The 27016-nt window shown below is 41.9% G+C and overlaps 1 protein-coding gene across 2 annotated transcripts; it reads right to left on the reverse strand.

Moving 5' to 3' along the window:
* Positions 1-808: 808 nt before the first annotated feature.
* plcg1 (phospholipase C, gamma 1) lies at positions 809-26805 on the reverse strand. 2 transcript variants are annotated; one of them, XM_041224655.1, is made up of 33 exons: positions 26168-26805; positions 19289-19441; positions 18529-18622; positions 18237-18284; positions 16689-16773; positions 16122-16205; positions 14764-14786; positions 14518-14590; positions 14285-14386; positions 13539-13657; positions 13354-13439; positions 13042-13162; positions 12624-12792; positions 11752-11874; positions 11484-11585; positions 11144-11331; positions 10548-10748; positions 9975-10094; positions 9505-9685; positions 9328-9405; positions 8934-9037; positions 8534-8627; positions 8369-8438; positions 7883-8046; positions 7494-7590; positions 7027-7251; positions 6548-6696; positions 6247-6361; positions 5843-6004; positions 5590-5678; positions 4710-4906; positions 4567-4629; positions 809-4434 (listed from the first exon to the last, which is right to left on the reverse strand). In XM_041224655.1, the coding sequence occupies exons 1-32, from the start codon at positions 26382-26384 to the stop codon at positions 4569-4571; spliced, it is 3894 nt and encodes a 1297-aa protein (XP_041080589.1). In that variant the 5' UTR covers positions 26385-26805; the 3' UTR covers positions 809-4434; positions 4567-4568. The 2 variants fall into 2 exon arrangements, with proteins under 2 accessions (XP_041080589.1, XP_041080590.1); XM_041224656.1 differs by lacking the exon at positions 4567-4629.
* Between the last annotated feature and the right edge of the window lie 211 nt (positions 26806-27016).

The following is a 27016-nucleotide window of genomic DNA, read 5'->3' on the forward strand; positions in this document are numbered from 1 at the left end:
AAAAAGTATCAGGAAACAGTCCACAGGTGGCTCGCCAATGAAGTAACTTAACAAAATAGATGGTGAGTAAGTAGATTCAAGAAAATGCACAGAGTCCTTTTCTTCAATCAGTTGCCAGGTTTATTGAAATATGTAGGGAGTCTGGTCCCAGGTACAGGACAAACAGAATACTCATCATTACAATGTTTGCATGACATTAAATACCCTTCTGTATAGATGGTCCACCTCCCCTTTCTCTGACACTTAACCAATGGTCAAGGTAATTTAATTATATTGTGTGAGTGTTAATGTGTGTGTGTGTGTGTGTGTGTGTGGTCTAGTGTGACAACCTCTGAACTCAGTGCATTCTTCACACTCCTGGAGACAAAAGGTCCATACATCTGCCTTTTGTTATCTCCTTGCGACCCCCTTTGATGCCCCTGGGATTATCTCTTTTGATGCTCTGATTCCAAAAGTCTTACAGCCTGGCCCCTTCTGGTCCACAGCATTGTTATCTTTTTAGCTTGCAGTCAATGCTGGGCAAGAAGCTTGTAGGCCTCTATCAATGGTTAGCAGTACATGCAATTTGAACCAAACAGTCTGCTATCTGCAATATTAGTCTCTTTTCAGAAAAAAACACCAGTATAGCTCTGCCAGTCCACATGCGTAGCAAACTGCTAATCAATTCTCAATCCATGTTTTCCAACACCATGCTTGTACAGGACTTTCGCGCAGCTTAGTGTATCACATGACCAGAAATTGCATATAAGCTGTTTTTCATATGGCTTTCATTATTTTGCGGAAGAAAGGATACACAGGATGCATAAGATTTTGGAGAAGTACTTATTTATTTCTCAGACTGAATATGTTTTCATATGAAAGGCAACATGAAATGTACATTTGCCTTAGCTTAGGCACAGTACAGAAAGGCTTCTTTTTATAAGTAGAAGAGACAACAAAATAAATGACACAAATCCAACAAATTCACAAGATACGGAAGCACACTGAAGCTAATGAACGGAAGCAGCACCCGGCCCCAGTATCCCTATTTCTGGTCACAAATTGGGCCAGTTTTAAGAACTAATCTAACGGTTTCATGATGGAAACAGCAAGAGGTTGCTGTAGAACACCTCTTCCAATGCAGTACGGTGGGTTTAAGAATACAGAACAATGTTCAGTGGTTTGGATTAACAGCAGCAGTGTATGCAGTCTGCTTAATTGAATTGATCTGGTTATTGACCTAAACCCTGAAAAACAAAAGTTGCATTACAAGAAAGAAAACTATTGCACGCTCCTAGCTTTGCAGGCTTTAAAAAGCACAAAGCTGCAATTTATAAATTTCAGTAGCCTGTGAAATATTCATTTGTGTGTGTTTTTTTTTTATTACGTGTGGTTAACTGCCCTTTTGTCCCTAATACATCGAGCATTCCAAACCTCGTAGGGTTTGGAAATTTTTTTGGTATGTAAAGTCAGTCTGCAGTGACTGAAACAGGGATATTGTTGCACAACACAAACCTAGTTTTGACAGAATTTTTATTCAAACTTCCATCAGGTTGATGTACAATCTTTGTGGTCATTTCATCAGAAACAGGGTATTTTTAGGCAGCGTAATTAGTCTTACTCAGGCAATATTGGACAACACATGTAATTGATTTTTTAAATCTTGAAAAATCTCAAATAGCAATTGGGTTTTCCCCCCTAAATAAGATCGGCTCGGGGGAAATGTACCTTTTAGTTACAGGCATGAAAAAAAACGAAAAATAACGTTGCAGGCAGATGCGTATTGCTCACTGTATCAAAAAATAAATAAAAAAAACAACACTCTCACATTTAAACAATACATGCAGTCAGACTCGGCTGACTTATATACACTATACCCTCCTATTGGTCCCCTCATTTAGAATTCCAGACTACCAATTGGTCATTTTTTCTCTTCCCAATTCTTGACCAACGCCATTCTACCCCTCCTTAAAGGTGCAGCGCTAACATTCGACTAGAGGTGTGCAGAACACTGGAACCCTGGCAGGCTAAGTGTTCGTGACTGGGAGAACCGTTTGCATACCCACATTGCCGACTAAGCACAGGGATCTCAGAGCCAGACTGACATAACACAGAAAAATAAATGACAGCAGAAGGAAATACAATGATGCGATCATGACTCAGTATTTTGCATTATGTTTTATCATCCTAAAACTGCAGTGTGACTAATTCAACTCTTGCAAACGGAAATTCTGCAGGACGACCCGTCCGTCCCAGAACAGTGAGCTTGGTTGTTTTGTGTGTGTTTTTCGCTGTTGGACTGGCTAGACAGACAATTCATTCAAATCGACTCTTCATTTTGCCACGGTGGAGGAGTTCAAGATCATCCTCAAAACGTTTCAGTGTGCTATCACTTAGGCTAGTTGAAGCAGACGTTCCCAGAGTGCTGGTTTATCACTGCTCGGTGTGCCAGGAACACAGGAAGAAAGTCACACCGGTGCGCTGTTTGTGTGACCACTTTGCAGGCTTCAGGTCTCCTTTTAATGTGTTAATTTGCAGATGTTTACAGTATAATCTGTTATTAGTTAATGTGCAATAGGAATATACACACACAAAGGCATGATATAGATCGTGGTATAAAGTCGAGACTAAAAAAAAAAACTCAGGCAAGAAATACACTGGCTAGGTGGTTAGTAATTGTACAAGGATTAACAGGACCAGTAATATCTCACCTGATAGTCTGTTTGGCATGAATATTAGAGCTGCAGCGCCCTCACTCAACAGCTGCTTGTGTTTTTGAACAGTGTGCTTGCCTGCTTTATTGCTGCTGGCTGGTTGCACAGAATACAATTGGGCTATCTTAGTTCACATTAGGTAGAACAAGCTTAGTGCTAAATCAGGGTCTGCGTACAAGCTATAACGATTTAAAGCTGGACTTTACACAGTTTTGCATAGATTTGTCTAGGAAGAGAGTATGAAAGTTGTATTTGCATTAGAAGAGTCATAATAAATTTTTTTTTTAAATTTCCTTTTTGGTTTTTTTCCTATTCAAGCTACAGGAAACAATTCCAAGGTGATTGGTTTGATGCTTCTATAAAAGTTTGATAAGCAATTATGCGAGTAAATAAATAAAAAGCAAGCAAAAAACACCCAGACTGAAAGTAATCACACTGTTAAAAAAAAAAAAACAGACACATTACTTCTTCAATCCACTCAGACTTCAACATTATTAGAGCACTTAGCTTAAAAAAAAAAAAAAAAGTCTGACGTTATCCTAATACAGGGGGTAGACATACAAGAGCTCAGAGGTGCGGACTGTAGGGAAGGACTCATGTATTATTTGGTCAGGCGATAGTGTACAGAACAAATTGGATTGTCATTATTCACTGCATTTCCTGGGAGCTTTGTAACTTTATCTCCAGAACATAAAAAGCTTATGCATAAACAAATCTGGTAAAACTTCACTTTGAAAAAAAAAAAAAAAAGCTGGCCACAATATAAAAAGAAAGTTAAGAAAAAACAAACAAACATATAATTCATACATAGTAGCTACAATCAGGTCCTCTACCATGCATCTTTTACTTTAAGACAAAATGAAGCATAGGCTAAATCCACACTGTATCTATTGAACATACCAACTCTAGTTACACGGTCAACCTTTCAAATCATGATATAGGTGAAGAATAAAATGTTTCAAACAACAAATCCTCACTGGAGCTACTATTATCAGCCTCCTCAGGACAGACCTGGATTTTAAAAGCTTTGTTGCACTAGAGAGCATGTGTGGCATGTCAGGGCTCAAATTACTGAGCTTCCTGTAGCCAAACTGATTAGCATGAAGTGCTTTAGAGCTGGCCATAGGTTCCAATCCCGGCTGGAATGGATTGCTGAGGCAGTAGAGCAAGAGGAATCTATTGAGAGTTATCACTGTCCAATACACACATCTTTTCATACAAACAGATTATCCACCCAGAACCAGGTGGTCAATGCAAATTTTTGACCAGCCATGAGGGAGAATACTGGGTTACACAGTCTTATAGCTATTCCTGAAAAGAAGATGGGTTTCAATAGCTAGTTAAAAGCATTTGCCAAGCAGAACAGGAATAAATAGATTATTGGCATCTCCAGAATAAAACAACAGGATTTCAGCTTGAAACTGGTGTTCAAAACAGCCATTTTGGGCAATTTCTGCTTCACCCACTAATGCTTAAAACCACATTTTTATTTTTAGCAAGGACAGATAAAATGCATTCTTTCTTGTAACTGATGGCTTTTCTGCACAAGCGTAGTTCTGTGAGGCCTGGGACAGGTGAGAACAAGGAACAGCTGCCTGAAATGTAGGCCAAAGCGGTAACATTTCCATAGAAACCAGTTTTCACAGCAGTCAGTGACATCACCAGTACTGGAGGCACTTGAAACAGGCCCCGTCTCGTCTACAAACGATTGTCTCCACTCACTCGGGTCCTTCGCATCAACCTGAAGGATATCCAGAACAAAACAAAAGTGTGATGTTAGATATCATATCAGAAAAGGCCTAGTATTTGTTTTATAATACATTTTCTTTAACCCTAACCCACCACCAAGTGTTATTAGTATTATTTTTCCTACTGTTATTCAGCGTTCATGACATGCTGGGTGTATTCTAATGTCCCGTGTCTGTCAAGCTCTTCTCTGCAACAAACACAAAAAGCATTTCATGATAAAAACAAAATAAAAATCCCAGTTGGAGAGAAGAGAATTGTAGGCCTCACCTTCTGTCTCTGGAGTCGGCCTGCTCGAGCAGGTGCTCCTGGGACAGACGGAAGTCATCGAGTGCAGTCTGGCAGTGCGTCTCGAGCGATCCCTCCCGGCCGCACTGCGCCAGGTGAAGGCTGGAGGAGGGGTCACTGGTCCTCTCCCGGACTGACTGGGCTGCAACAACAAAGGGGTTCGCATCCCCATTCTCGTGCTGGGGGAGGAAAGCCACAATAATAATAATAATCTTTATTTTTATATAGCACCTTTCATAGTGAACCACCATCACAAAGCGCTTTACAGAGGTAGGCTGTGAACTGTGCATTATAGGCAGAGTCACTTACAATAGGACATTGATTTAACATCTCATCCACTGGATATCACTGCATCCCATCTTGGCTAAGGGGGCTCCATACATTACTGTACTATTCAAAGTTTGTTTGAAGACCCCAAAACAGTGGAGTTGCACAAACTCCTTTGTGCCTAGATGCATACTGTTCATTTAATATAGGAAATGTAATATCTGCAGCGGCTTCATATGAAAAGGTACCTCTCATTTATTTGTATTTCAAATGAAATCCTTTCAAGGGTTTTGCTAGCTAGTAAGATTTTTTATAACTGACCTTAAGGACAAAATGTGCTGTGCATTAAGCCCTATACATATCTTCCTCTAGTCTTACACTTACATTACGAGTAAGTGCAGCTCCATTATTCTTCCTTACCAAAATGTACCTGAAAGTTATTTCATTCGGCAGACACTATAAAACACAACTCTGACTCCGTCAAGTCATTTCTCACATATCCACATCACGTGCCATCATGTAGACAATACAGGGTTACATGAGATTATCAATTCCCTCCTCCCCTCCACCCCCTTTGGGATGGCCAATGGCTTACCCTGCCGCTGAAGATCTCCACATGGACAAGCAAAACTGCCAGCTCCAGATCTTCATTGAAGCTGTTCTTCAGAGGTATCGATCTATAGCCTGGTCAAAAATAAAAAAAGGGCAAACATTGAGCCTTTTTCTTGGTTTTGGTCTTTCCTAAACTGAAACCTTTCATTAAAAATCTCTCGTTGAAGAGCATTCATGAAAAATCCCAGGCACCGCCTCCTAAGACGTCCTGTGTCGATGGGGGAAAGAAGAATTACCTGTCTTGAGTCCCTTGACGGGGAAGGTAGCTTGTGCGAGGAAGTTCTGGTCGTTGAACATGTCGATCTCGTACACCACAAACCGCAGGAAAGAGAACTCCGAGTTACAGATGATGAAACGGAACTGCTTTCGGGACCACGTGGGGTTCAGCCCATTGTCCGCTGCAACACACAAACGCTCTTCTTCAACATGAACATTCCGCATGAAAAGAGGCTCTTTGTCTCTCGCTAGTACACCATTACCCTTCAGGACCATACATGATTGTTACTCGAATGTTCCCTTGTGTTTGTTAGCGTAGTAGACAGAACTAAATTTTACCATTCAAGTAAAAAATATTACAAACAGCCAGTTCTCCTAGTTTAGTAGAGCTGCATAGACATGTACGTTGTCCCCGCCCTCATACCTTCAGAGTCAGTCTTCTGCTTGTCGCTGTCGTACTCGGCCCCGCACACTTCAATCTCGATCAGAGGGTTGACTATACCCCTGCCGTTCTTGGGGAGGTGGCGTGCGCCCAGCACCTGAAGGAGGAGAGGAAAGGATGACGAGACAGTGAGCAAGGCACAGGGAGTCCAAAGCACTGTTCACTGCAGCCAGCCCCGTGGGTTAGCAACACAGGAAACTTGTAACTTGACAACAGAGGAAGCTTCGTCTCTGCTTCCGCCTATGATGCCCCCCTATTCGGTAATCTCAAATGTTGCAATTACCTGAATCTGGACAGTGATTGGCTCCATTCCCCGAAGGGAGTTCCGATCGAAGGGGTCAAAGGTCTCCTCTCTCATGATGGACGGCTGCAGGACAAAGCCTTTCTTCCCGTTCAGCATGAATAAAGCCTGGTTCATCTGCATGGGCTTATCTGCAAACACAGCGCAATACACTGTCCTTGAAGACACAGCTCAGAGCAAGGATGCCCCCCCCCCCTATTTATATTACACTGAGTACAATCAGTTCCAAAAGTGAAGGTCATTTTGCCCAATTAAAAAGAATAGACTTTTCACCCATGGTGAAGGGAAAAAACAGGACTTCCTGTAAAAGACTATTTTTTTTTTGTTTTTTGTTTTTCAGTAAGCAGATATTGTATGAGGGAAAACTAGAAAATAGTAGTTTTAAAACAGCTTTAAAAACCCCAATTATTTGGTGGTAAAAATGGTTTCTATACATCAGATCAAGAGGGGCCGCTCTATACCTGGGGTCTGGAAGTTGAGGGCCACCAGCTGGCTCCCGCACAGCCACATGGGCAGGGGGTCGTAGTTGGAGGAGTCCAGGCGCTGGCCCTTGGGGTAGATGCGGGACAGCTGGAGCCTGTTGTACTGCAGGAACTTCTTCCCTTTGATCTTGTTGACATACTTCTCAGCCTTGGTCTCCGGAAAGGAGGACATATCCCTGTAGCAGGCACGCTCCGTGCCGATCTCTGCCGGGAGGGGGGGAAAGAGACCATTTGCATTTTATTTAACCTAGGCGATAGGGTTGCCCTGGCAATCAACGGAAGCAGTTGCACCAGTTACAGCATGGTGATGCAGTAACACACGTTAGCAGAAATCTTTTACAGAAAACTCAATATATCATCTGACACTGCGGAACGGTCTTCAAGAATCATCCTTTAAAACAGGATCCCAGAGAGGGAGGCCCAGCAGAGAGAAGGGAGTTACATACTGTCCTCGTCGAAGGGGACTGGCCGGCAGTACACAACGAGGTCAGACAGCTCCAGAGCAATCTTCTTCCTCCTCTCCATTATCTTCCCTTCTGACAGCTACAGGAGACACACCGGGCATCACTAAAACCTGACAACTACAGCAACTCAACGGGTGCGCTTTTATATTTTAATGAAAAAATAAGCCATGTACTACACACCGAGATATTTAACAAATACATGAGAAAAATCCCCACGCAGCAAAAACAAGTTAAAAGTTCAATGCTTCTCTGTAAAAAAGATCTGTCTATTTTGTGCAAACCAGATGCCACTGTGTAATTCGGTGGGATTTCCTCTGCATCAGATCTGCGGGGGCAGGCAGTACTGGAACAAGAGGCGTTCAGAGACTCACCCTGGCGTCGGCAGTCACCGCCACATCACGGATCTTGAGCACCCAGTCCTGCATCTCCTCATGCGAGTCGGCAGCGATGTCCAGCGCATGGCCAGCCCTCTGCACTGGGCCCACGGCGAGTGTGAAGACAAAATGACGACTGCCCTTCCCATCCGCGCGCACCGCTGTGGGGATACAGCACAGACACAGGAGTAAGCAGCAGTTCTCTAGTACTGGTGCTTAGATCATGTCTGTAGAGTGATCAAATGGGATGTCAGGCAGCACACACATTAGAATTAAATCCTACAGTTCATGACAGACAAACCACAAGTGATGGACAACACAGTTTAAAAGGTAGGATATAGCCATTGAAGGTTTTAATTATTCACAACCAAGTCTGTATCTTCTCATCTAAAGCTCATCTGGTACAAATAAGGCTCAGGTTGAAAAACCTGAACCAAACTGCTGTGCAATGGTGCATTCACTTTAAATGTCAGCATCACTTACCGATCTGACAGGACGGCACGTCAATGCTTCCTCTAAGCAGTTCCCCCAGGGGGCTGTTCTCGGTCAGCGGCTGCAAGGAATAAGCTAACTGGTCAGTGCCCTGCTGAGATGCATGCAGAGAAGCCATTGCAGTAACTTTTGGTTACTTTGAGCGATGACACTTACAGATCTCTCTGGTTCAAGTGCACTCGGGCTGATCTCCTCCACGTAATTGGCTGGAAACCACAGCTGCTTCTTGCCACCATATTCCCCCTTCCACCTGCGGAGGCGACACAAGCACACTTAGAGTCGTTTTCCTCGCACTCTGAAGATTAGGAATCCCAAGATGTTTCAATGCTCAAAAGCTTCTCCATTTCTCTCCAGCAGTAACTCAAGTATTCAATAACATCTGAAAAATCTATTTCATAAGTTTGTTAACATACGGGATAAGTATCACATCAGCAAGCTTTACTATAAAAGGATCAGTAGAATACCAATTCCACCCCCACCCCCCACCCCAAAAGACTCCTGCACCTATCCCGTCTCAGCACCACCCCCAGCCCCCTAGGAATATAGCTCAGCTCACCAGCCACCCTCCTGCTTCTCCACACTATGGATCACAGCGTTCTTCAAGAACGAGAGTTCGTCATCTCGCTGGGCCTTGTACTCAAACAGCGCCTTTACCGTGCACTGCGACAGAGAGAGAGAAATAGACACAGAGTCAGAAGGGCACACAAGAGAGAGAGAGAGAGAGAGAGTATTGAGTCAGAAGGGCAGACAACAGAGAGAGAGACAGAGTCAGAAGGGCAGATAGCATCAGAGTGTCGAGGGGAGGGAAGAGAAACGCACAAATTCGTAAAGACACAAGACAAGGACTGTTGCAGCAGTGGCAGAGAGGCTCAGAACAGATTTCAAGGTGCATTACAGGTGTTAAGAAATGACCCTTGGTGAAGGGTTGTCTTTCACTGAGCAGGATGTACCTTAAATGTAGGCATCTGGTTTGCCTCCACATAGAATCCTGGGTTGCGTCCTTCATAGAGAGATCCATAATCAGGTTCCTGAAGAAAAAAAAAGCAGAATAACAAAAGCAGCAGGTCAGTTTACAAGTGGATGCAATGCCCCATTTGCAATGGATTTTCTGGATGCAAGATGCTCACCGCAGTCCCGATCTTCTCCAGCATCTCCTCATTGATGGGGTAACGCAGCTTCATCTTGCGGTACAGAGGGTGCTTCTCGAAGTAGCTGATCAGATCCACCAGGCTGTCAAACTCAGAGTTCCCCAGAATCACCAGCTGGCCTTCCTGCTGCACCCGGCAGTGCTTGATCTTCCCTTCAGCCCTGCGGAACCAAACGCTTTCTGTTAATGCTAGAGCAGGCTAATCAGTCCGAATCAACAACTGAAATGCATGACGACAGTTGCGTAAGAAACAAAACCACAATATCAGCAATCTTTTTATTACTGTCGTTACCTTTTATTCTGTATTTTGCAATTAGGAAAATTTTTGTGGAACAGACATGCATTTTTATGAGAAAGGGACTTCACAGATGCTGTTAAGAAGACGACAGTTTCCAAGTATGGCTTGAGTGATGCTATGCGCAGACACACACACACAGTACAGTCCCTCACCTGAAGGAGATGGCATAGGAGTTGGGCTCGGTCCTCTTGCGTACCAGGAAGGCTCCATCGCGAGGGACCCGCATCAGCATGTTCTCAGCCTGGCTGCGGGTCAGGTTAGCGTGGTACCACCTGCAGGGCACACACAGGGACAGAGAGAGAGAGAGAGAGAGAGAGAGAGAGAGAATGAACGAACACAGTCAGCTGCTCTAAAAGGCATTGTATTCTCATCATCACCAGTTTCTGCCCTTCAACAAATCAGCGTTTCCCTCAAAATATCAAACTCAAAAGAATCTTACCTTATCACATCTGGTATCATTTTCAGTCCTCACTAAGTACTTTAATTTATCATATGTGGATATTTTAAGCTTGGGAGTTACTCACACTATTACAATATTGATGTTACATACATTCACACATTTGGAGCATGTGTTTTAAATCAAAGCTCTGCTGCCACCTGCTGTTATAATCTGGTACTGTAAAAACTAAAAGCAAAAACCAGAGAATCCAGGCAAAATAAAATGATCATCACAGGAATGTAGAATCTACTGGGTAATGATCCCAGAGGTAAGGGTGGAGACTCACTCCTTGCTCTCGTGTGCGTTGGTCTGCGGGATGGGCTCAGTCAGCCTCATCTCAAACTCGTTGCAGCGCAGCGGTACCTGCTGGTAGTGCGTGATGAGGGAGTAGAGGGTGTCGAACACCAGGTTGTCAGTCAGATAAAACTTGGGGCTGCCGGCCTCCTGGCGCGAGTGGATCCGACAGTGCTGCACCCTGCCAGAACGCCTGGGCAGGGAGGAGAACAATCTCAAACACAGCTCTGCTTTGTTTAGGATCATTGTGGTTAACATGTGAGGTACCAAATCAAAGCTATTCATCAAGGTTACTGTAACAGACCTTCACTTTGACTTTAATAAAATCAACTCATCGATTTACTAAAGGATATTTCCTGAAGTAGGATAGGGGGTTTACTAATCAATACATTGAAATCACAAATAAAAAGTAGGATAGGGGGTTTACTAATTAATACATTGAAATCACAAATAAAACAAACAGTATAATTAGTTTCAAAACAAAGCCTACAATGCCTTCGTTACCCTAAGAAAAGGTTTTATTTTGTCTGTGTGTAAAAAAAAAAAAACAAGCATTAAAATAACCAAGTAAAGAAAGAAAGTCTGCACCAGAATGAGAGGGTGTAGTCTCCGACGAACGTCTCACTCTCTCGAACGAGGAAGGAGCCGTCCGGGGCCCCAGTCTCTAAGCAGTACTCCGACAGCAACCTCTCTGCGATCTGACGACCATCTCGCCCAGCGCCCAGCTTCCCGTGGAACCACTTCTCTGTCACGTGCAGGTCCATCCCATTCGACGCCTGCCCAGGAGAAGCGCCAGTTCACTTTGTGTTGTATTTCAATTCAGCAGTACACCACATGCATTCCAGTGACGCAAGCCTGGTATTTAGAATACGTTTGGCAGTGCTCCTCATCACATACTGGACTCCAGTCCTCAGGGTACTGAACTTACCTCCCTCTGCTCTTCATCATCCTCGCTGCCCTGGTTTATCGAGGTCTCCTCGGAGTAATAAATCTTACTGCTCGTCAGCACAAAGAAGTGAGGGTACCACTCCTGCAGGGAAAGAGACAGGCTGTAGAGATCTTAAACGCACATTAAAACAACTAGGAAAAATAATCACACAAAATTACGCAGTCCCTGTGCGAGTGTGGAGGGGAGGGGGTTAGTATGGAGGGATGCATTTCAATGAATCCAGTCCCTGTGTGTGTGGGGGGCTCACATGGTTGATGGGGTCCTCGAGGTACAGGATGCCATTCTTGATGGAGTTGCTGATGTCGTTCTCAGAGTAGGGGGTGGATGTGGAGACCTCCTCATAGGCACTGCCCTCTGCCAGCTTCTTGTGCTGTGAGAGAGAGAGAGAGGAAGAGAGAGAGAAAGAAAAAAGAAAGGAGAGACCTCCTTTAACAAGTTGTTCAACCCTCACATTGTCAGAGTGAAAAAAATTATTTAGCAGGTCCACTCACAATAACACATGTTCGATCTTGAGATCTTGGTTGAAATGCACCAGGATTATTGCAACCTGATCATTCATGAACAATGCAAGTGTACATTTGTTGCACCCTTCTAAGATGATCCTTTTCCCTAACTTGCCCACGTGTTTTTGCCGTGACTGAACCAGCCCTGTCGTTAATGCAATTAGTAATTAGTTGAACCTTGGCACACCTGCGTAATTGTAATTATACCATATAATTGATCAGTTATGCATTTACTTGTCTTTCGATCATTATTCTTGTATTCAGCCATTTTTGGTGACCCCATTTGTTTGACAAATAAATGAAATGTATATAGTATGTTTCTGTATTTGTACCTGGGATTACTGCTTGGTTATTTACAATAGAGTTAACATGTAATTGTGTGTAGTTTGCCACTTTCTAGTGTAAATTATAACTGAACACAACAGCATTGTAACTAATTGTAATTTCAGGTAACAATGCTGCTGTAATTGTTACTGTAATTATAACTGAGCCCAGGCCTGCTGCTAACAAGTCCCCACACAGTCGATGAGCAGACCTGAGCTGTGAATCCAGGTACAAGCAGCCCTGTGTTTCTGTGCGAGCTACAGCTGGCAATGCCCCCACCCCATCCTGGTACCTTGATGAGGATCTTCCTCTTGAGCTGATTGGGCGAGGGCAGCCCGTCGGCCGAGATGTCCACTGGCTTTGTGAGCAGCATGTCTCCGAAGACCTTCTTGAAGGTGGTGGCCATGTTCCTCTGCTGCAATATACTGCAGTGGTCCTCAATGGAAAGGATGACAGGGTATCTGGAGGAAAACAAGAAGCAACCTGGTAACAAGACGTCAGCAACGGACAGCAAATAAATCCATCAGAGCGCCGATACGTTTATTAATAACAGACTCTTCTACACTCTGTTCCACTGGTTTAGTTTCAATTCTAAACTGCATGCTAGACGATACAGTCTCCTGGTTCAGAGGTCGTTGCTACAGAACCACAACACATCAATGTAACGGATCACAGCAGCTTCACACAGACAGACGCTGGCTCGCTCTTACTCGGATGTGACAAAGGCGTGCTCCTTGATGGTATTGAGCACATCGCTGAACTTGATTTTGGTGGTGAGGGTGTGCCCATGGTAGATCACTGGCATCCCATCTGGACCATCCCAGCAATCCACTGAAACACAAAGCAAGCCAATTAAGAGAAAAAAACAAACTTACTGCCTCTTCATATTCTTAAATTGGTAGTAGACAGCTGCTCTGTAGTTCTAATCTCTATCTATTTTACATGACGGGTTCACTGGGAATTCTAATGCAGTGGTCATCTGAAAAAATGACAGGAATAAAAAACAAAAAAGGATTCCTTACACTCAATACATCGGCAGCCCATTCTCAGGCAGCGTGCATAAGCTTCCAAAGAGGACTCACTTGAGAACTGGTCCCCGGTCAGGTAGCTGTGAAGAGAGGAGAGAAAGAGAGTCAGGCTCTAAAGTGCTGCTAATGAGTAGACAGGCTCAGGATGAGCTGTATATATATATATAGATTTCCCTCACGTGTTGTGGGAGGAGGAGATCCAGTAATGGGACAGAGGGTTGTTCATGTCTTCGGGACACACCTGGTCCAGTTTGGAGTCCCAGATAGTATTCTCTTTGGAAAACAAGTACGTCAGAAACTAGAGAGGAAAAGCATAACAATTATTCAGGCTGGCATTACCCCTTTACGACTCTGTGGTGCAGACAAACCAAAAAAAAAACATACGCCATACAGCTGGCTTGTTTTGTGGTCAATAAAAGTTGCTAGCCAAAGTGATAATTAAGTGTTAAAAGGTTTGTGTGCGAGGGTGGGGGGGGTGGGGGGTGGTAAGCTTGTTGCCACAAAACAAAAATCCTAGAAGGTCTCATTTTGGTAAAACAGTATGAAACACTATGTGGTTCAAAATCTATTTCAGGATTTGTCATTTTCAAAGACTGTGCTGCTGCAGAGTGAAAAACACACACCACTGGGTACTATTTTGAATAATGGAAAATTTATGATAGCCTCAAAGTGTCATATTGATAAGAATAACAATCCTGGACCAAGAAGTCTCTCCTGACAGGTACAAAAATGTTTGTTTGCACCAAGTTGACAAGAACCAGGTCTGATGGGGTGTTGTATCGACAGTGATTCTAAAACTATTTTAGAAGACAAACCTGACCAAGAAACAGGAATACCGGATAAGAAACAAGAAAAGGGATTTCGAGAAACAAAATGCATTGGAATGGGTTTTCTGCACTCTGTAAATGACTCCTTGGCGTCTCACCTCGTCCTGGTAAAAATACGGATCTTCAACCTCCCTCAGAGGATCCTTCAGATAGGTCTTCATGTACTGCTTGACCTGGCCAATGTTTGTAGCCCACAGCTCCTGAACACAGGCACGCACACAGAGGAGAGAGCAGAGTTACAGGAAGCATTTTCCCAGAGACACACTTCAAGTACACAGAGCTGACCTCAGAAATGGGGGGGGGGGGGGGGGGGGGGGGGGGGGGTTGTTACCTTTTGATACTCAATTAAAAATGACTGGAACTCCTCCATGGTGACTTTATGCTGATCTGGTCTCTCGTCAACTCTGTGAAAACCGAAAAAAACTGTAGATTAAAAAAAAAGAAATCCATAATAAATGAAGCACATGCACAGATGTTTCCACAAGATTGGATTCACCTCCTCCTAGATCCCACTACAGCGTTCTGTTCCTTCATCATTTATATGACCTCCCCAATAAAATGGAACAAGACACCTTACCTTTGGATGAAAGGAATCTCCATCTGCAAAGAACAGACCAGATCAGTATCTGCTGTAACTCTCCAATAAGGATGTTAAACCAGTGGAACTACAGTGTAAATCAGGCACACTCATGTCTTTAGAGTCAGCATCCATCTTAACTCTGGCTCAAGACAGTGCAAGCATTAACCCCTCAGTCATCATAAAACAGTGTCCAACCTGAATCAGATTTTCATTAGGTGATTATATTCAAACTGACAAGCGTGAAGCAGACGAGGTGACAAGAATATATATAAATTCACAAGGTTATGAAGTTTCTCACTGCAGTGTCATTTGGTCTGTCAAATTTCTACTGGAATGGATTTAACCATTGACATTGGTCTCCATTCAGATGCACTGAATGAAGAGAGTGCACTGGGTTTTTAAATTGAAAACGTATTGCTTTAAGACGACTTCCTTTCGTTTTAGAGATTATTATTATTTTATTTTTTTTTAAATAGTAACGTTTGGCTCTGTAGCAAATTTCGTAACGCATTGATGAAATCATTTATTCAATAAAATCCAGGATGTTTAGTGGGATGAGCATAAACCTCATGATAGCTGGATCAATACCGCAGCATGCTGACATCTAAAATAGCTCTCAACTTCGTAATGAAAGCCACACAGCTTTCATGCAACATCCATCCACACATGTGCTTATTAAAAAGAGATGCAAAGACAAAGACCACAGGAGGAGGAAGCAGGAAGGAATGGGTTTATTGCACAGCTATAACAGCACTTCAGCTGCACCTAACGGGCCAGAGGAACACTATTCTTGCACTCTGCCTTATTTAGACAGCTGAACCACTTTAGAACCACAACATGACCTCAGTTTTAAGAAGCAAGTATTGATTTTTGGAGTGGTGCTGTGCGACGGAAGGAAATCACAATGGTGCACAGCTGTCAACGTATTCTTTTTGTGAGCAAAGCCATTACTAGCTTTGAGTCAGTCCCTCGTGTGTCTGAGTTTCCCATGGCCTAGCTACGATCATGTATCATGTTACACACAAAACAAAGTGTCTTTCTCCCGATAGACGAAGCGTAAAGGTGTCACAGCAGTGTGCAATTAATTTATTTCTGTGGTGAACGCATACTGCTCAAACAATTAAAAATACATGCACTAAAGTTATTCAATGCTAGATATTTAACACTGGTTTTATCAGTAATATTATTTACCAACCCTAAACGTACATTTATTTAATCGCAGTGTTGAAAGATTTTTCTATCTAGGAGTAGAGAGAATCCGGTAGCAAGAGGGTTCATTTTAAATTTGCACTGTGCTAATATTATTCTCAACTGCACATGTACTCGCACACAGCCAGAAGCATGAAGTTACTCACAGATTTCTGGGCATCATACATCAGGTTACGATAGAGCTGGGCAAACTGGCTGTAGGAGACATCCCCATTCTTCAATTCCACATCCTGAGAGACAAACGGCAAGCAAGGCATTTTTATTGCGAGGGCACTCGTGAGGAGGTGCTGTAAGTGACCCCATATCCGTCCAAACATCCTGCTAGGGATGGGCTGGACTGCTAAGATACCAACCAACACAGGCTCAATCATTCCTTTGAAATCTGCACTGCTTTCTTGTGCACATACAACCTACTGCACTTCAAGGATATTCTAGACATTTTTGTATGATCAGGGCCAGGTTTGGAGGAAAAAAAAAAACCTGGAAAGCCACATTGCTATTAATATCCGAAAGTTTTGCATCGCTTTATGGAATTAACTAATTTTGCTTCATAAAGTCGACTGAAACCTTGGTGTTAACATATTGAATTACATACTGCTTTGTAGTTTTCCAGATACTTAATGGAAAACTGAAAAATGTGACATTTGCGGTTATAGGGATAATGGTCAAACTATTCCGTGGAACACTAACATCTTAATTCTTGTAATCCGTACCGGAAATTTCTCCCGTAAAAACCTCATGTTGGGGACTCTATAGTTGACCTGACTCAGCATGCTTTTCAAATCCTTTGAGGAAATCCTGAAATAAACAAACAGATACATAAACACAAGTCCAGAAATATCTGCAGTACTATCCAAAAAAAAAAAAAAACGAAAAAGGGGAACTACTGTTGACAAAACATTCATTGTGTCTCAGCAGGATATACCCCAAAATAGTTCTCCAAGAACCAAACAAATCGCTCAGACTGCATAGAAACAGATCTGTCAAATTCATGGCTGGTCCCTGGAGCCAGTAACACCGCTGTGTGCTGATGCACCAGGGAGGCAACAAACAGGCTGATCCCTGGAGCCAGCATTACACTTCAGCCAGCAACATCGGGCCAACAGAAAATCCACATTACCTGGAGGAAAAGCACAGCAGGCTCATATATTATATCGAAGCTACATCTTGGTTGATTCCCACCACAATTCTCATTTTATCTGGGCAAACGCCAGCTACAATGTTAGCTTGAAGTAAAGAACAGCTGCGCTCATGTAATACAAATCTATTGTTAAAAATACTCTACATGCTCAGCATAAATAAGGGGTGTGAAGACCCCCCATCCCCCATGCTTTGCAAACCGTAATCCCACCCCCCGACGAATAGGGCCATTGTGGCATTGATATGTAGTACTGACTCCCATCAACAACGAAATTCAATGAGTTGCATATGCCAGGATACTCAGCAGCCAGCAACAGTGCACCTTCTTTATGGGTCACTGGTCACGTGATCACCAGCAATACACTGCAGTATACGTGTCCTGAGCACAAGGCAAACCAAGCTTGGGACGCATTTATTTGTACCAAGTGCCGTTTTATTTTATCTGCCCACCATCTAAAACACAAACAAGAAGTGGCAGCAAGAAGTGGTTTGTAAATCCTTATCTAGGGGTCTGACTGACAGGACCTCTCAATCATTGCTCAGTAAACAGAGCAACAGGAAGCAGCCACTGAAACCTAGCACGGCCTTTGTTCTCAGAGCTCTGGGGTTCACCCGGCACCTGGTCGTCTTTCATGGAAGTGTCTCCATCTGCAATTGAAGGATTATCTCCGTCAAAGCAGTCCAGAGTGCTGGCCGCTGGTTTAGGATGCAACACCTGTTACCTGTCTGCAAGAAAGAACGCTGTTATCTTTGAAGACTGTGCAGCACAGGTCCTTTACAGCACAGCTAGGTTGCCAGTAGGTTTGCAGTGTAAATGTAGACCTTAAAAAAGGTAATAGAGCAGAACAGCAAGACTTACAGCACAGGCCACCCCCCTCTCCCCCCTGGGCTCCATGCTAGGAAAGCAACCATCTCAGCAAGTTCATTCATAAAACCACTCACTGGGAGGAGGGGGGGAAAGAGAGAGAGATTCATCTATTCACTGACAAATGGCAACCCATGCTTAATAGTGGCACGGTTTAAACCTCATTTAAAATAATAAAAACCGGAACGTGTCACTTTCATTGTTTTTCTGAACAGTATCTTCATCTTTTTTTCCTGGAAGGTTTGTGTAGACTTACTTGTCTTCTCTGCTGCGATCCGCTGCATAGAACTGCTTCCTTAACCACCTGTGGAGAAACAGGAAGCGGACATTATCGTTTCGCAGAATTTGAACAAAATACATGCTGCCCCCAGTCCTCAGCTCTAACTGCTAGGCCACCCTGCCTCCGAGTCCCCTAGCTGTAACCAATAGGCCTCATTGAAAAAGACTCCCAGTTGAAATGTTTGCCATTGGAGTTTAGCTTCTTTTAATATTTCTCAATAGGCGACCCAACTGCTCGACTCAAACCGCACTCTTCAAACCGCACCGACCTTTCAATCTGCAGGGGTGTGGAGGAACTGAGCGTGTCCGCAACAAGCCAGCTCAGGCCTTTAACCCACATGGTCATCTCTTCATCTGAAGTGGCTGTGAGGAGGAACAAGAAAAACAACAGCAGTCACATGATGTCATGAGCAATACGTCTCCGAATGCATGCGTGTGCAAATATAGAACACACCAGGACCAAAGCTTTAACCCAGGACTTTTCAAAATTCCCCACCACCCTCCCGAAAGTATGAAAACGATTTACCCATCAAGTTTAAGAGAGGCCATTTTAAGACTGTTGACAAAGTAATTGTAGCTAACAAAACCGTTCCACAAAACATCTCTCCCTTGTGCATCTATTCATTATATAGGTCATAAATGTACAGTTTTGAAAGAAACACCTGCTACAATATTTTCACTTCAAAACACGATACCTGGTACTACAATGCTTTTAGACTGTCTCGTCCTTCCTGGATCATTTCACCTGGAGAGTCAAACTGTCCCCACCCCTTCACTGGCTTCTTTCCTATCAATAAACAACATATCAGCTGCTTCCCCTCTTGACTGACATTCTTTCAGCCAATAACATGACCTAGAAGACTCTGCCAAGGAGAAATCACCCAGGGAGTACAACTACAAACAGCAGGTCCAAGAACAAGTCACAGAAATCATATTTTAAACTTAAAATGCATGTGTGCTAGAGCATGTGTTTCTTTCAAAACTGCACAGTTTAAAACAGCTTGATAAGCAACATAGTGCTGAGTTTACCTGCGAGACTGAGGGCTCTGAGGCGGAACTCTGTGCCATAGAGAATGACAAAGCAGAGAGAGTGTTCCAGTCGCACAGAGGTATCCTCGATGTAGCGCTCAAAATCCCGTGAGTTCCTGCCCACTCGAATCTCCTTGATCTCGCGGATATCAACTGAGAGAGAGAGAGAGGGAGAAAAAACACAAGATTGGACCTGAACTATTTAAACGAGACACACCCATACTCAGGCAGGCCAGGAGTACAAGATAGAGAAACCCCTGAACTCCAACAAAAGCAGCAGGCCATCCAATACACTAACATATAGACAACATTTTTATTTTTCAGTACGAGATCCTGAAACAGCAATAGCAGTTCAGTAGCTACCAGAGTGTAAAAACAAGCTGGGGCTATCTGGATATCCCAAATACGCAGGTGAAAACACAGTTCAATTACAATGCACCAAAATAGATTTCCTATGAGAACTAATCCACGTTGCTTTCTGGGATCCAAGGGGTTAAAGTCTTGTAGTTCCGTACGTTTTTTTGCTTATTTTTTTAGGCTTCTAGTACAATAGAAGGTACCTAAAGCAATGAGAGGCTATATTGCTTATATTGTTAAAAATGCAAACTGTCTAATCTAAGCAATAAACTAAGCAGATGGCAGCTGTATCTTTGATCAATCAATTCGTGCATTTCTGAAACTCTCTTAAGTCAACACACTTAAAAACACAGGACTGCTGTCACCAAAGAAAATCCTGAACAGGTATGTTTGTTATGTACAGGGAGATTAGTTTACCGCATGAGATCTGGTGCGCTGATGTGGTAAACTTACTTTCTAATCACCCTGTATAATTCTATGACAAGGGTCTGCTTTCTACAGGTAGAAGAGTGAATAAAGGAAACTACAATCGGCAATGTTTTCTGGACTAGTTCACAGATGAATGTACAAATGTGCAAGTTTCATAGGCCTGGTTAGTACATCTTTAAAAAAGCTGTTTTTTTTTTTTTCCAAATGCAAGCTTATTTTTCCACAACAGGCTTGTTTCCTGTATTAAGATGTACAGATAAAAGTCCCCCCCACCCCACCCCACATACACACACACACACACACACACACACACTACACCACCCAAATTCGACTGAAACTAGGCTTTCCTCTTCTCTGCCAAAGACCTAAATAGCACAGAGCCTCCTCCTCTTCCACCCCTGTTCCACTGCAGGTCTGTGTGAAGAGGGGCAGGCCACATACTGCACCTACTGTAAAATGACAGACCAAACAGGAAAAAAGACACCTGCTTCAGAGAATCAGACCTATAAAACACCTACTTTAGAGACTACTGAACACTTTAAAACATGTTTAGGGAAAAAAAAAAAAGATGCAATTACACTAAAAACAATTTAAAAAAGAAGAAATGTTTCTGTCCGTTCTCTACATACAGTGCAGAAAAGCCTGCAAATTGCTCCTTTACCGGGAATCACGAAACCAAATCGACTACAAGCAAATCACAGCATCCCCAGGAGAAGCTGGGTCGGCAGGTTGATGGATGTGATAGCTAGCGTTGCATCATGTATCAGATTGCACGTTATAGAACTGAGCTCCAGGCACAGCTCCAAGACAGAATACTAACAAATCCCACTGACCATGCATATTTTAAATAGGGATGAAAAACAGGACTCCCACTGCATAGCAGTTGTTTGGCAAGTTCCTGGTTTTACTAGGGGTTTAACAAGACACAGCTGGGCTTGTTACAGTACCTAGACATTGCGGCTAATCAAACTTGTAGTAAAAGGAAGTCATGTTTCATGCATAAACAAGATGCGGATTTGAAAAACTTTGCCCCAGATATTTTGAAAAAGAGAATAAATATAAATAGTTTTACTATTTTGTAAGCACAGCTTGGTTCCAGACATTTCAACTAATGATCACATGTCTTATCTTGACAATTTATCTTACTTCCTATGTAGTTCCTGTGACTATATATATTTTTCACACACACACATCTACACCGCAGTTTGTTTTAAAAATGTCTGTACTTTTCATTAAATACTGTTATCCAGTATTTTATTGCATTATTAAACCAGTGGTTTTTGCTTTTACCATTGACAGTACAGTACAGATTTATTCTGTTCAGAAGCAGCTTCAGCTGCTTGTTCTCTATACAGTATGAAGGTTTTGTTTTTTCATTCTGTTCATATTCAAATATGCCTTAATTGCCTGTGCATTGTATAAATCCAATATTACAAATATTATCGTCTGTAGATTTAAATATCTTGAGTTATTTGAGACCGAAGCAAATACATAATAATCAATAATTAATAAACAAACAGGTCCCCTTGGATAAAGGCAGCAGCTAAATAATACTAATAATAATACTAATAATAATAATAATAATAGTCAAGTCACCCTTTACAGTACACAACAAGAGTAATACCATGCAACTAAACTGAGTACTCATTTAGGAACACCTTCACTATCACAAGGATAATCTCTGAAAGACAATATTTAAACTACTGTTGATTATATATGGATGTTTACTGCATTTTTCCACAGTTCAGCTATCTGTGCACGCAACTTCTTTAGAATGCAGACTTTGCTTACAGTCCAGTTGGTTTATAGCTTCCAAAAGTAATTTTTAGTGGGGTGGTCCTAAGTTTTTGCACACTAGTCTGTATGTGTGATTTAAAGCAGCAGGGGTATATTTAAGTTGAATGAAAGTGATTAGTAGTAGTAGTATCCATCGATTTTCTTAGCCAAGTTCTTTTTCCCAGCCAGTCTTGTATTGCAGAAGTCTTGATGATCCTAAAGTCAAGTTTTCTTCTTGCTGATCTTTCCTTGATGTGAGCAGTGCCGAAATAAAGCTCCTTCATTGCACTAATGGAGCACTTTGTCAGACTACAAGCAGACTACTAGTCTAGCACATGCTAAAACCATGCAAAAAATGTGCCAGCATGCACCACTTCTATCCCTTTGTTCAAAAGCTTCGACACCCCCCTCCCACTTTCAAAAACCCGGGTACCCGTCAGGTTTTAAATTACTCGACACGACCTCTGTACTCCCCGGGTATCGCTTATTAATTTGAGAATTTGAGGAAAATGTAGGAAATGTGACAATGCAGTTGTAAATGACGGTCTCTGGCTGGTGTAATAAAGACAATATTAAAACAAGCTTTGCAATAGCAGCAAGTACACCTCAAACAACAATAATAAAATAATAATAATAATAATAATAATAATAATAATAATAATAATAATAATAATAATAATAATAACTGCGTCGACTATTCTCAGGAACTTCGAAAGAAAACAACATAACATCCTTTGTCAGTGATAATTTTAATTATCCAATAATAATAATAATAACCGTGAATGCTTTATCTACAGTTATTGAGCAGATACCGTTCCTTACCAAAAAGATAAAATAAGAACCCTTTACTTAAAAATAAATAAACAAATTACCAACTAAAGTATTGCGAGCGGTGTACCCCAGAAAACAGAAGAGAGAAAACCAGAAAACTGAGAAAAAACATACACGCTCCAAAATACTAAGTACAAAATACAATCAGTATGAGAAAACACATCACTTGCAATACTTTGCTTGGGTGCTATGTTGATGCAAGACTGAAATAGTTACGTTTATTTATCAGTTCGGACTTGGAGGACTGCGCCTTTAACTTTTTATTTTGTTCGCCGAAGAGAGACCGAGGAACAATAAAGTTAGAAAAAAAAACAGGCGGGACAAAAGGGAGAAACAGGAAAAGCGAGAGAACGAGAAGCAGCAGTACTCCTTGCCTATACTTTTGTTTTGTGTAAACGACTCTGCAAGCTTTGGTATAATGAAAACAGACTTAGTCTACAGGACCTGTAATTTGCTCTGTTCTAATTTGGTATGAAACTGGGATCAGAGGGCTTACACAGTCAAAAGTCTGTATAGGTTTTTAAGCATTAAGATTTAAGACCCGATACAATCGTGAAAATCTGCAGCAGTAGGTTTTAGGTAGACATTTTCTGTGATCAAGACAGATTAAGCAGTGAATTTACACACAGCGCCAGGCATTTCAGAGGAATTTTATTTTTTTTAGTTGATTGTCAAAGAGCCATGTTACCTAAACCACCAACAGAACACAAAATACAGGTGGGTGTTAGCCATGTTCCCGAGTTATCAGTAGCATCAAAAAAACACAAAACTAGCGTGCTCACAGGTATTAAATATCACGGTTTCATGAACCTAAAAGTGGTGATCAATGTGGTCCTCAGTAACTGATGTATGGTGAAGCTGCTTTTTATAGACTTGGAGACAGACCTCCTTACCAGCATGCCAAGCGCTAGACAGAATGCCACGCTCAGATATTTTGTTATAATGACCGATAGTCACCAAGATGTTTCTTAAGGATTTTGCAAAGTCTTAATTACAGTACACAGCGATTGAGCTACCCTGTACTTTGTGGGTTTTGTGCCGACTCGTGTCAAGTAAAATGCAAAAGAGGCTTGTTAATTGCACACTGTCCAACAAACTAAATGTGAATTTTAAAGCAAGGGGAATTACAAACAAACGCAAAAGCGTGCGTCTAATTAAGAACTCCAAGAGCCGTTAAATGGAAGAAGCAAACTGGAAATGCCCCACACCTATCCTTAACCTATTAAAAGCCGTTTTGAAGGTTTTGAAAACCACACCACACCACACGTAACTGAAAGTGCTACTGTGGCAGAGCAAAGCTCTGCCCTTTAAATTGGCAGGGATGGGGTTAACTTCCCCTGCCTGCCTGGGTTTATTATGTTCAGGTGGCTGGGGTTGATTAGTTGATTAGGTTGATTAACGATCAATCAGCACCCAGCCACCTGATATAAAAGGAGGCCTCTGCTTCTCATTTGAGAGGGAGCTGAGGAAGCAGGTTGGTGTTTGTTTTGTGGTTTTTGAATTTTCTAAATCCAGTGATGGCATTGCCCAGCCTGGAAACTTTATTTTTGTGAGTTTTGTTTTTGCTTTATTTGTGTTTGAGTATCTGTTATTTTGCCCTTGTGCACTTTATTTTTGTTTATTTATAATAAAATAGTTATTTTTTTTGAACTGCAGTCTGTCTCTGGGCCTCTATCCACTCGCCAGCCTGCCACAGCTACTTTCTTCAAATCATTATTGACTCTTTTTCAGAAAGGAAGAAACCTCCACTTTAAAAAAACAGCAGAAATAAAATAAACTCAGCCAATTCACTGAAGGTGAATTTAAAGCAGTCTTCAGCTGTATGTTTGCTTGTGTAATTTGTTTTGGAATTGTACTGGGTGTGTTTTCAGTACATAAAAAAATATGACAATTTGGAGTAAACAGAGTGGAGAATCTAGCCTTGGGTGTTTCTATAGTAACATACAGGTACTATGCATAACATACTAAAGGGCTGAAGCCCCACACAATATCCAGCTGATTTCTATACGAATGAAGGCGATGTTGCACCACTCTCCCCTTCACTGTGCTTTCAAAATGTCCAGGATCTGCACACAGTTACCAGAGACACACTTATCAAAGCCCTCAGGGCCTTACATTCAGTTCTGGTCAAACTGTGGAACAGGAGCTTTGTCAGGAATGAGGTCAGTTCAATAATAATAATAATAATAAATATCTGAATGCAAAGACATCAGGTCAAAGTTGGTGGGGAGACTTTGAACGCATCCATTTTATACATCACGTATGAGAAGCCATCAGGTGCTGTTAAAAAACTAATTGTCAAAATGTGATTTTTTTGTGATTTTTGATTTTTCTTCTATTTCATCAGCAAGGGCTGGAGATCCTGGAAATCGGAGAACTTTTATTTAATTCATTTCAATTGCACGTTATTACAATGCTTTAACAGCAAGTATCAAAGTATAGAAGCATTTTACTGAATTTCTGAAGTTGAATGATCCCTAAAGTTCTGTAATGTGTCAAAGTTGCACTGAATTGTATTTGATGATTTTCAAAGTGTGGTTTATGGTGCGTTTAATTGCTGTATTTCATTACCTTAACTGTAGTGTTAAAGTGTTAATTTCATGATTTGTAAAGCCTTGAAATTTTGTATGCTTAATGTGATAGAACAGGTTACTAGCTAAATATCATCAGCAGGTACTTGTGTGTGTAAACTTTATTCTATACATTATGAAAGGCACAGCAATTGTTATTAATACCTGATCGATTATCCGTACAAATAGATTTATTGAAATTAGTTTGGATAATTGACTCTCTGCTGTAGTACCACATTGTGCTAAATTCAGAGCTGCTTTTCTGACGGGGCCTAGTGTCCACTGGAGGCAAGTTAGAGAGGAGCCCTGGACTCCATTCCAGCACACAGAAAACACAATGTACCGGGACACACTTTTAGCAAGAACGTGTCATCACCCTAAAACTGCCAGGAGATTGAAACATTTCTACCTGTACTGATGGCAAACCACCTTGCCTAAAACCAAGACACAGCCCCCTATGCACAAACTTCAAGTAACAGATTAAAGCGCTGCTTATAACCTACTCACTGGGTAGGAGTCCAGCTGAATAGGTTACTGGGACGTGATTTCTGATGCTGCTGCATTGTCTGTTTGGTAACACTTCATATGAAAATGCCAGTGTGCAGCAGTTCAGTCTCCTTTTTCGCTATCAAAATAAGTCGTATTATAACCTTCTTACACTTAAATTGGCACACACTTTTTAGAATTGGATGTGCTAGTACACACTTAAAACCACACCTTATGAGAGTTTGCAATAGATGAGGTTATGCAATTTGAATGCGGTTGTGAAGTCTTACACATGTGTTATAAATACAACATGGGAGTTCTGTTTTCTAGTAGAGTCATAATACAGTTATAAAGTAGGGTAATATATGTTTTCAAATTCCAGCCACCTCTATGTAGGTCCCTTTGTCTGCAGAAGGGAATCACTACTTACTTTCTCCTTCTATTTTGTCTGTCCCTCTGCTCCAGATGATTTGTCTCGTCTCAAGCTTGACATGAAACGTTCTCCTCTCGGGCCGCTGAGATTTTTTGGAGTAGAACAGTGTTAGGACCGTCCCGAGCTCCAGGTCTCTGCACAGGCTGTTGGCCTCAGTTTCACTCCCCATCCAGGGAACGGATCCATTGGAAAATATGTTATTGGTCGAAGCCATGACCAGTTACCCCCGTTTGTTTTTTTTGTTTTTCCTTTCTTAGAAAGAAATCTGCAAACTTGGGAAATCTACAATAACAAATCCCAAACGATCTTCCCCCTCAAAACGATGGGCCGATGCTGAAGTTCACTGGTCCATTTTGTTTTAAAACTCTTCGGTCACTCCTCAGAACAACAACAATGAAACACAGTACTGTATTCCTAATGCTGGCCACCCGGTGCCAAAGAAAAGCAGCAATCCGAGGTCCAGGGACCCTGCTGTATGAACGAGGGTCAAATCTTCAGTGCAGCGAGCCTGCACTAACTTGGCAGGTCAACAAGAAAGTGCTTTTTATTTTTGATATAAAACTAAAAATTATTAAACAACTGCTTACCAGTGACCCCTGTTCCAATGCAACCTACAGTGCGGCTATATATATATATATATATATATATATATATATATATATATATATATATATATATATATATATATATATATATATTACTATTACTTTGTTTATGCGGCGGCCAGTCTGGCTGTACTTTCTTTTAAGCAATACGGGGGTATTGATTGGGTTACACTGTAGTCAATCCAGGTTGTCTAGTACAGTATTTCCACCCGTTTTGCACCTTCTTTATTTAACTTTTCAG

This window comes from Polyodon spathula, chromosome 23 (assembly GCF_017654505.1).
Source record: "Polyodon spathula isolate WHYD16114869_AA chromosome 23, ASM1765450v1, whole genome shotgun sequence".
NCBI lineage: Eukaryota > Metazoa > Chordata > Actinopteri > Acipenseriformes > Polyodontidae > Polyodon > Polyodon spathula.